The sequence below is a fragment of the Cygnus olor genome, chromosome 10, assembly GCF_009769625.2.
Source record: "Cygnus olor isolate bCygOlo1 chromosome 10, bCygOlo1.pri.v2, whole genome shotgun sequence".
NCBI lineage: Eukaryota > Metazoa > Chordata > Aves > Anseriformes > Anatidae > Cygnus > Cygnus olor.
The window spans coordinates 16,111,449-16,122,733 of record NC_049178.1 but is presented as its reverse complement, the minus strand read 5'-3'; the positions used below and the strand labels follow the sequence as shown (position 1 = coordinate 16,122,733).

The following is an 11,285-nucleotide window of genomic DNA, read 5'->3' as shown; positions in this document are numbered from 1 at the left end:
GTTTGCAGAGCCTGCGTGCCCGTAACCCATGGAGTAAGCGGTTTGGGGACTTAAGTTATGACTTCCCTTTGATTTTCCTGAGGCCTTTTTGCACCATATTAGCAGAGCATTTCTGTAGTGGTGTAAAATTTGACCTTAATGACTTGTGAGCCTGCATTGAATTAACTAAGTAGCATTTAAACTCCTAGCAGTGTTTCTGGGACTATTTCCCCGGTGTAAGTGAGCATCGGGTGCTGTTCAGAGGGTGAGTCTCCAGAAAACAAATTGTCAAGGGGATGCGGTTTATAGCCTCTTTCTGTTACCAGCACCAGCAAACGTGGTGGTGAAACAATCTGGTTTTAGTAGTGAGGAAGGAGAGGAGATCAGTATGGGGAGCAGAAAACCCTTGCCACGTGCTATAGGTATTTTTGGGGGGCTTGTCTGAACACCTGGGTGAGGCTGGAGGAGACCAGCTCCCAGACACCCGGCGGCTTCAGCGCCTTGAAGGCTCCGGTGGGCTCACGGAGCAGGTTTTTATTTCAGAGGGCTGATGCTGTGTCGGGAGAGCCGGGGCGTCCCAATTTGCATTCGAGAGCGCTTTCACTGGCGGCTGTCTCTTCTTCTGGTTACGCAGCGGGTAGGCAGCCGGATTAAGCCACAGTACTTGTCTGAACCCTCTCTGCTATCTCTTATTATTCAGCAAGTTCTCAAGTGTCTGCTGAGCGTCTCTATTTGGAGTGCCTCACTCCCAGCCTTGCCAGGAATATCAATGACTGGTCTAAATTCACATCAGGCATGTGCTCTACTTCTTGTGACTAATGCACAATGTATTTTTTTTTAATTGGTTACTGTTCTCTCCACTGATTCAGGCCAGAACAGAGTCAGAGGAAAGGACTCGGGGGATTTTTAGTTAGACCTTGCTGAGTACAGATGAGGTCTAAGAGGTAATTAACTGTTTGACAGCTGTGGAAATGTTGAGGAGAGCTTGCAGTACCTCCTCTAAAGAAAAACATCAGATTGAGTCCTTCAGGCTGGTGCCGATAAGGCAGCAAATGCAGACGATTGTTACAGGGTCTGATCCTGTAGGCAGTGCATGGGCAGAGCGCACGGTACCTCAGAGTCGTCCTGATCACGCAGTGGGACAAAGGTGGCAGAAGATGAGGAAATGTTTGCAGGAACAAGCCGTCTTACGGTATTTCTGTGTGTTACAAATCATTGTAAATAGTCCAAAGCTGAGGGTTTTCAGAAGGATCCCTAGGAGTTAGGGAAGCAATGTTTTGTAACCTTTCCTGAGACTGTATATACTTATCTGTTTCTTGCAGACAGCTCTGAAAATCCCATCCTCCATGTAAAAACATCGGCAGTTTGCTTAAACTGTTGTTCAGCACTGTTTGCCTGCAGGATTAAAATCCAACCCTGCAGAGTTTGTATATAACGAATCTGATTTGGAAGTGCAGGCCTGTAGGAGACCAAGCCCAAATGACTGGAAGGAGAACTGATGACTTGAGTCAGTACTTGTGGAGAAGGGAAAGTCTCGTACCGTAACAGGAAAATTGTCCAGAAGCCTGCAAATGTATGAGACCCAATCTCTGTTGTCACAGGAATGACATGGGGGTTAGGGAAGGTGTCCCTGGCGTGGGTTTCTCCTAGGACAGCTGCTAAAGACGTGCTGTAAATCACCACGTGTGAACTCAGTGGCCAGCCCGAGCTCCTGCTGCAGCCTCGGATAGTCTCTTTGTTTTTCCAAGAGAACTAAATTGTCTCCGTTTCTCCTCCTGACCATTTCAGGCATCACAACAGGATCCGTAGCATTGAAGCAAGTCAACTGAAGCCCTACGTTACCCTGGAAACGTTGGACCTGAGTTTCAATGACATCACGGAAATCCGAAACGGCTGCTTTCCACAGGGACTTCACATAAAGGAGCTGTGAGTTTTTCTTGTTGGGAACAGCTTTTGTTGACTTACCACAGCAGAGAAAAGGGCCTCAAACCTTCTTTAAAAGAAGGAAAGGGAACGACACAAAAAGTATGGGGTTATTCATCAGGATTTTAAGTGCAGAGGAGAATCAGATGGCAGCACATTGTTCTCACTGTCAGGTTATTTATTGAGCTTTTTCATTTGGGTTTCTGACGTACCCGTAAAGAATGCAGATTATTATTTGTGTAGCACGGGAACGTTGCAGCAGTGAAAAGCTGTAATGCATCCTCCAGGTGTTGGTGTTTTCACTGGAAGCCTAGAAGCCAGAGCTGTCTCCAGCAGAACAGTATCTCTTCCCCAGTGGGATCTGTAGGTGCTGCTTCCTAGATCAGCCCCTTTGCATCTGGAAGAGGGAAGGGTGAATGATTATTTCATCGTTACAGTTAAAGTGACTATTGAATGAAATCTCAGTGGCTAAGAACAGAAATCTCTCATTGGTAATTTGAAGAAAAAGCGGGATTAAGCAGAGTAATGACCTCTCCATAGAGCTTTTTGCCTATTCAGGGAAACATAAAATAATCTGTGTTTTAGGTAAATTTGAAAAGGTGCAGACAGATGATCTGCTTGCATTAAAGTTTGCACAAAAGTTACTGCCTCTGGTTGTAAGAGGATAGAAGAGTGTGTGTGTTGTACCCGATGATTGTTTGTTAACATATAAGAACAGCCTCTGTGCTAAGACCAGAGTGCGAGTAAGAAAGAGCCCTGGGACAGATGCTGAGGGAAAAGTCTTAAGAAATGGGGAATGGCTGGAGTCATCCTGCACTAGAATATTCTCTGGTTTCTGGCTTCCACTCCAAACTTTGTGAAGCAGGAGGTTATAGGGGAGCTCTTGGGAATTGCACTGCACTTCTCCACATTCGTCACAGGGCTCTGGGAAAGGCACTGTGCTTTTTGTGCAGCCAGAAATCCAACAGAATTGAAGCCACCTCTGTAATTTCACCAGCCTGTCTGGAGACCAACTAAATGCTGATAAAAGGAGATTTCTGACAGAACTGTTCATTTTTCTGCTGTGATTTATTGCAGCTACCTGGGGAGCAACAGAATCAGCACCCTGGAGCCTGGTGCTTTTGATAGTCTGTCACGGTCCCTGCTAACACTTCGTCTGAGTAAAAACAGGATCACTCAGCTTCCTGTCAAGGCGTTCAGGCTACCCAGGCTAATACAACTGTGAGTAGAAATGTGTGTTTTAATTAAACTTAGCCATACTTTATGGAGGCAAAATGCCCCTGAGGATATACGCACCAAATGTCACCCTTCCCTACCTGGTATTTGTAAAACTTAGAATAAGCTATGCACTGGTGCTCTGCCAGCACCTAGTAAAACATACTGGGAGAGTCCTTTTTGTCTTGTAGCTGTTGACTTTTCAGGCCATTCTTTTGATCAGGTGGGGAGGGATGGATGCAGCTACAGGCATCAGCAACTTGTGCATTGACAGTGTAAGACAAATCCATTCTCTTGAAAGCTGCTGGTGTCTGTTGTGCAAGAGAGGTTTGGAAGATGCGTCTATTGGAAGTGACAGAGCTCAGCCACCGTGTTAGGTTTTCAAGACCACACAGGTATCTTTATGTGGCAATAAAATAGCAATGGCGGAAGGTTGTTAAACTGCAGTGATATTTGGGCAGAGAAAATAACACTCTAGATGAGTTAACACACACATCATTATTGTCCTGCCTGCAGTCTGTAGGGCAGGAGCTGCATGGAGACACATAGACATCTGCAACTGTAAAAATGCTTTACGTGTAAATAGTAGCTCTAATAGCTTAACTTTTCCCGTCTGCTTTTTCTGCTGAAGAAACCGTCCCAGCCTATGGCCTGTTGTGGTCTTTCCATCAAATTTGATAGGCAAAAGATCAACTTTTGTCTATCAACAAAAACTCCACAACGGCTGTTGGAACTCACGCCTCTAAACGGCAACCATCTGATTGAGAGGCAGACCCTTAAACCAAGACGTGTCTAAGGAATGGGTGTGCATCTGTGCTTGCATACTTGTAGGATTCATAGCCAATTTGGGATTGAACAGCGTAGGACAATAGCATACGTGTCTTAGGAGTCTGTTGCCTCTCAGCTGGAAATTGCCGCCTACTAGCTGAGAGCTTGTAATACACTGTGTTCATCTGCGTCCTGTGCAAAAGTGTAATAAACCAAGGGTCAACTCAATCTATTTAGGAACAGTTTTCACTGTAAGTTAGAGTGATTGGTATTCTTAGACTCTGAGACAGTCTCGCAGCTGGTTGTTTAACCCTATGGATAAACAGGAATGAATAGCAAGTTATACAGATTTGATGTGTTGTAGAATTTGTTGTGTACAGTTGTTTTTCTGGCAAGGCATAGCTCACAGTCTAGGAAGTGCATTAGGGCAACAACAGGCTTTATGCCTAAAAACTTTCTAATTGCTTACTTGACTATAATTACACTCAACTTCAGTGCAACTTCAACGTTGTTTTTTTAAGCTTACTTTTTAAAAACAGTAAGCTTGGAGTTCGTGCAGCTTCCTCATCTTTTCCAAAACAATTTCTGATGTTGTAATCTTCATCATTTTGTTCAACACAAACACCAAATAGGGAACTACCCTTAGGTTAGTCTTGCATTTGCAAAAAGGACATCCATTTGCAAAGCTCTATCTTCAACTTCAATGCATTTTGTCAGTGAACTCCTCTACTGCCGTTATGGAACTGGGATTTCACCTGGCATGTCTGGATCTAGCAATCCATGATATTGTTTGATATGGGTTGGTGAAGTGTGCTGTGATGATGTTCACATTGCTATTCCAGGAAAAAAAAGGTATTCCCAAGCTTCCAAGCTTTAGGAGTTCCCACTCACGCAGTGGAGAAAAAAAGAGAAAAATTTAATGAACCAAGTTGGAGATCTTTGTATACACAGAATACTGACTGCCTCATTATTGGAACAACTTGTTTCAGTCTTTATTAGTTTCTTATAATAGGAAAAAATGTGAAATTTGTAAAGGGAACTGAAAGCTTTCCTTTCAAACTTAGCCATAAAACTTCCTCTTGGGCTCACAGTTCATATAGCACCCATTTGTTTCAGAGCACATTTTTTTACAAGTCCTGTAAAAACGGTGGGTTGTAAGGAAAACGATGCCGATGTTTAACTGTGTTTGTTCACACGGTGTCTCTGCCTGAGAAAAGATGAAGTGTGAAAATTGATGAAAAGGATAAATGGCTTAAAAGATATTCAGAGAGAAGAGGGTTGAAGAGGAATTGCTGCACTGTCTGTAATTTCTCTGCAGTGAAAGTCTGTCCCAGGGTGAGTTTATTTAAGAGATCACACCCAGCTGACTTCCCTGGCTGGCTCAGGGATTGAAAGTTTCCGGTGCGCTTCTGCTCTCTCCTGGGAACGGTCGATGGAGGCGTTGTTGGCATTGCTGTCCCCATTGTATGCTGCGCAGACGATTTCGTGAGAAAGGACTGGGATTTAATATACTTGTATGGCCTTGGTGATTTTAGGGAGCTGAACCGGAATCGCATCCGCCTGATTGAAGGCCTGACGTTCCAGGGACTGGACAGCTTGGAAGTCCTGAAACTCCAGCGCAACAACATAAGCAAATTGACTGATGGGGCTTTCTGGGGGCTAGCCAAGATGCAAGTTCTGTAAGTTGTGTTCTTTTCTCTTAAACAGCCTAGATAACACCTGTTATCTTGTCCTTTTCTTCTTTTAGCAAGGGCTTTCATCAGAGTGCCACTCCTCATGTTTCTTTCTATGTCCTGCATGCACAGAACTGTGCAGTGCTACAGCAGCCTTTGTCTCGTTGACCCACTGTCAACTCAGTGCTCTACCAGGTGTTCAATAAAAAAAAAATCCATTTTTTCAAGCTGTGGCAGTATTGCTTTGTAAGTTTGATGATTTGAACGCTCCGTAAGTTCCCAACTGGGCTTTAAATGAAAGCTCTTCTGGCTCCTGCAAATTTCTTTTAACTGATACATGGAAAATATGTGTCGCAGACCTGATTATTCTGCATCTTGGGGAAACCTAGAAACCAAGCCAGCCTATCTCAGTGATGCGTTCTTTCCGTACAAGAGAGCACATTGAACAGTCATTGCAGAGAAATGCTTGAAACTTGCAATGTGATTGGCTTTCAAGTGTGTTTGCAGGGTCACAAGTGATCAAGGCAGTGTGTTTCTGGAAGCTGCTGTCACACAGCTGAGACTCTGCAAATACAAACTCCAGTGGGATGCTCTAAGCCCAGTTTACATGCAGTGGAGCATACTTCAACAGTCACACCTCATTCTGGGCATTGAGCCCTCAGAACATACCAGCTTGGTACCTTGTGACTGTGTGACAGTGGCAGTGTTGTGCCTTTGTACTGGGAGGTTGTGTGGGAGTGCGTGGTAGAAAGCCTTTTGCTAAGTGAACCCTAAGTGACCTTTTGCTTGTGTTGCCCTTGAATTTCTATCCTTTCTTGCACATGAAATGCTTACGCATGGGTGCGTCCACATAGGTATATAGAAATATGTGTAGGAATGGCTAAAACCCCAGTCCTTTGTGGAGATTCTTCATTGTTGGGAATTCTTCAGCACTTGACCAGTGTTCCTTCTGATTTTTCTCTACAGCCACCTGGAGTATAACAGCCTGACAGAAGTAAACAGTGGCTCTCTCTATGGCCTTTCGTCTCTCCACCAGCTTCACCTCAGCAACAACTCCATATCCCGCATCAACCCTGATGGCTGGAGCTTCTGTCAGAAGCTGCATGAGCTGTAAGTTGGTTTCCCTTGTGGTTCATTGGGCAGGGTTTGATGCTAATGTAACGCTGGCAGGCAAGCTAAGGACTTTTCCCCCATCGCATGGCCTACAGCTTCCACTGTATCAACATGTAGAAATGCAGGAACTGCAGCCTCCAAGTGATGCCCTTGTTATTCATGATGTTATGACCTTCGGAGCACCTGTTTAAAATACGTTTGCACCATGTAAGTTTTTGTATACTGAAAGTGTACAGAGCCAAAAGACCTGGAGAGCTTGTGATCTGGGGCTTGCCAGCACTTTCTAGCTAGCTAGTTACAAGACATCTGCTGCTTGCTGTGTAATGACTGTACAGCCTGAAGGAAGCTTTGCTTTGTCCTGTGTATTTACAAAGAATATTCTTGGTTTTAACCAGCAGAGATTTGGCCCTTTAAAAGCAGTTGTCCTTCTTTCTCCTATTTACACTTTACCCTTCCTGTAGGGTTCAGTTGTTGAAAAGTAAATACACTGACTTTGCTCTCCTGAGATTTCCTGCTGTGAGTATGGTCTCTTTGATAAATGAAAGAAAGCCGTGCTGCTGCGGATAGCCCCACGAGGGTGTCTTTTGGGTCTGTGGCACTGCTTAATGCCTTTTTGAAGAGACACACATGGATGCTTGCAGTATTTACAGAAGTAGCTGTCATCCCCTCGGTGGGGCTGTGGAAAGATTCACTTTTTTTCTTTGGAGAACTTGACACATGTGGTTAGTGGAACTGTAATTCATTCTGCTTGATGCTCGGAAATCTCTTGTTAAACATTGTTACGGGTTCTCCTGTCCACCAAAAAGCAGTACAGTAAAGCAACTTCCTGCTTTCAGAGGCCTCACTCTGGACTCAGACTGGGTCTGTAACTGCATACCCAGCTGTGAGTCCCTCACCTTTTGGCATGTAGACTCAAAGGTAGCTGGACATGACACGTCATCCCATTGAGTTTAAAAGCTGTAGAATGAACCTGTAGTGCCGTGACCAACTGGGATCTTCTGTTGAACCCAAATTATTCATTCAAATGTGGATTTTTCTTTTGGCACAAGGGAATCTTTGTTTTTAGTTTAATACGTATGTGATTGTTTAATTACTTCATTTTTCAAACTGTTGTGAAACTGCCCATGCCTAAAGGGCTCCTTTGCCTGGCATGGTGCTGTAGACAGCTACAGTTCCTTCACGTGCAGATCTGCCACTGATTATTTTACTACATTAAGGCAGTGTCAATGCAGAAGTCTTCAAAAGAACAGATTAGAAACAACCACAGCCTGCTTAAGTCTGAAGCATCAAAAAGAGGGGAGTCTACCTTGCTAAGGCACTCACAGCTGGACCCCTGGAATAGCCAAATTCAGATCACTGCACTGTGGTAGTAGTACAGCTCTGGGAGCTTTCTGCTCTGGGATCCAGTGTCTGGTGTCTGCATTGAAGCATGAGTTCTGATGGGATGGGTACATCCCATCTGTGCCTTGCACTGCTCACGTTAAAACTCTCTTAGGGAGATCCGTGCTTGTCTCTTCTACCTGACACTGTCTTTGCAAACCCTTAAGATATAGATGAAAGGTTGCAGTGCTGAGTCCTTTATATGTCACATGTGGATTGGGATCTCCTGCCACAAGTAGTGCACGTGGTCAGCTGTTCTGGCCTAGAGGCGCTTGTTTGGAGTCCCTGCAGAAACCCGGTACAGGACTCACTTGCCCTGGTGCAGAATAGAGAAGACTTGGAAAAGGCCTGGTGGTCGGAGCCACTGAGGCATGCGTGGCCTGACAAACAGGATTGTGCTAGAGCGTGAGGCCAGAGACGACAGAGCTGAGATCCGAAAGGTAATTACGCGGGTGTTAGCACACATCTCTGCAAAATATTACAAGCTGTTGCAGATGTTGCCTTTAGGGTAAGGCTGCTACAGAGAGCTATCAGATACTTGTAACTGAAACTCCCACAGCCAGAGAGTGCTTGTAGGAGAGGTCTGCTCTGAAATTGAAGGGTGCGGAAAGGAAGCGCTAGATACATCTAGACTGCCTCTGCGCACTTCTTTGAATGTCTATGTTACATTCTTATTAAAAGATCTTTGCTCACCTCCCCTATTACTAAATCTGCTGGGTTTCAGTTATCAGACAATATTGCCTCTGGTTGTACGGGGAATGAATTTCCAAGTCCTTGATTGACAAAAAGAGAGGTGCCCAGACCTCTGCTGATCTGTGACGAGGGAGGAGGTGAGCATCTGGAGAGTTGCCTCTCCTTCAGTTGTCAGGAGAAAACATGACTCCGAGTCTCAGTCTGATGTAAAATGCAACAAGAAAAGAGATCTTCTTGTCTTCTCATGGGCATGAGAAAGGGCTGATTGTATTCACCAGTCAGGTGCTAAGGCATCAATATCATGGAAAAATCCACAGTGGGAGCATACAATTTCATCAGATGTAAATGATGAATTGGCTTCTGGGTCTTTTTTTTCTTCAGAAAGCCAAAGAACTCTCGCTTCTTACCTATAGTACGGTCAGTGGGAAGAAAAGGAGTTAGATGTACCTGGTCCAGAACTGTCTGGCAGCAGGAGCTGCAGCTGCACAACAGATTTCCAGTTAACTGCTTCATGTATCCCTTCTGGCGGGCTGCTTTTTGTGTCACTCTTCCACTTCCTTCCCAGGCTGAAAGGGCTGTGTAGGCAAGGTATTTCCACATGTTTGTTCCAGTGATTTCTCTCTGGTAGAGAGACGAGAAGGGGCAGTGGCAGAGACCTGCTGGCTTCTCTCAACCCAGATAATCCAAACTGCCGAGGAGAGGAACGCACTCTTGTGCAAATTGGCCTTTCCCACTGGCAGGAAGCAGAGACCGTATGTGTTGAAGGAAGCCGCTGCCAGGTGCTTTAGCCCCTGAAACCTTCCAGCTGGTTACAGCCACTGAGACAGACCGCTAAAGGCTGCTGCTGTCCATCCTCTTGCTGACGTCAGGAGGAACGGATGGGAACATGCTTTCACCAGTTGTAGCAGGAACCCTTCTGTGTAGAATCAAAAGGAACTATTTTTTTTTCCTCAGCCAGGTTTAGAATTACTTTTGAACGCTTTTTTTTGAACGCTTCTTTTTTTTAAGCCAAATTCTTTAATCGCAGGTGAGGACATAATTTTGACCAGATGCCAGTTCTTCATAACTAACACTACAACTTCTTTAGGAATGAAAGTATGTTGTCCCATACCTTCTTCAAACTCATTAATCTTTGCTGATTTTTTTCCAAAGCTTGCCCTCTGCCCACTCACACAGCTAAAAGATAGACAGCTCGTTTGCCAAGTAAATGACAAGTAAATGACACTCGCAGTGCTAAGGAGTATGTGTCTGTTTTGACTTAGGTTTTGGCTTTGCAGTGACTTTCATGCAAACCCTAGACACATTTTTAAGCAGACTTACTAACAGAAGGAACTAGAAAAGGAATTTGGAGGTTTGGAACCCAGATTTTTCTTGTTGCCTGTATAATAAAGGATTTCAATGCTTATACAAAGAAGTGCAACTGCACTTTTTGAAGTTAGCTGTCCAGTGCTTCACAGCTTCTGAAGGGACTTGTGCTCCCAAGTCACCAAGGTATTTTCTAAAATCCTATGTAATTGCCCTCTGTAGGGAGAGAAGCTTGAGAAAATGTGAGAGGCAGGATGTATCTGAATGCTGCTTTTATACCCCTCGTCAGTACGTAGGCAACTTAGAGCTGGTCACACTCATGCCAGTAGCCCTGCAGGGCTCACCCAGTACCCAGCTGCACAGACATCCAGAGAACAGGAGGGCTACACTCACACCAGGAGCTCTGGGTGAGTGCTCCAGGCTGAGGATCACTGACCAGTGGCTTTGCCTGTGGCTTTCCCCCTTGCTTATTGTGTGAGGTGTGTGCAGTAGCAGGGAGCTTCCCATGCCCTACTCTCAGCATCAAATCTCAGAAGCCTCACCTGCGCTCTGGCTGGGAGAGAAAATCAGCTTTCTTCCTACCAGCTTCCAAACTGCAACAAGAGTAGCACTTAAAAGAAAAACCAACAGAATAAAACCAATGGGAAGAGATGGATGAAAAAAGCAACCCTCCAATATATTAGTCGCTTGTAAGTGGCGATGATTTCAAGCAGACTGTAGGCTCCTTGACAAAGGGGAGCGGGAGGGAAGGCGGCTGGTTTACAGTGGATAGATACCTCCTTCCTGTGGATGAAAGAAAGCATTCAATTGCCTTGTGGTGAAATGCTTTTGGCTCTAGACTCGGGTGGAGACACCCACACCCAGGTGCCTGGGGCTGGCGATGCACAAGTGCAGAACGATAAGACACCTCCTGGATGCTCAAGTCTGAACCCTGCCAAGACTGCATGCGAACTTCAAAATCTTTCTGTTTGGCAGCACTCCCCACTTCGCAGGGCAGAGGGAAGACGGGGACTGCTCTTTCCTGTAAGCCTCAGAGGGTGTCCAGGCAGGAGTGAGGACTGAACACGACCAGGACTAATATTCTTTGCTGATATCTGAGTGTTATGGGGTTAAACCTTTCCCATACATCAGGGGACCGAGGAGGGGTGCTGCTGCCAGGCCCTAACGTAGCCATGCAGTCCATGGAGAAAGAGTAGCTTCTCCCCGGCATAACTGAGAGCATCTGTGTTAGGTTGT

General features: G+C 45.2%; 1 protein-coding gene across 1 annotated transcript in view; it reads left to right on the top strand.

Annotated features, from left to right (window-relative positions):
• The window catches only part of LRIG1 (leucine rich repeats and immunoglobulin like domains 1), an 87,815-nt gene that overhangs the window by 54,183 nt on the left and 22,347 nt on the right, over positions 1 to 11,285 (top strand). Inside the window, 4 exon segments of the mRNA XM_040568239.1 lie at positions 1,768 to 1,905; positions 2,980 to 3,123; positions 5,421 to 5,564; positions 6,525 to 6,668. Coding sequence (XP_040424173.1) covers positions 1,768 to 1,905; positions 2,980 to 3,123; positions 5,421 to 5,564; positions 6,525 to 6,668 — 570 coding nt within the window.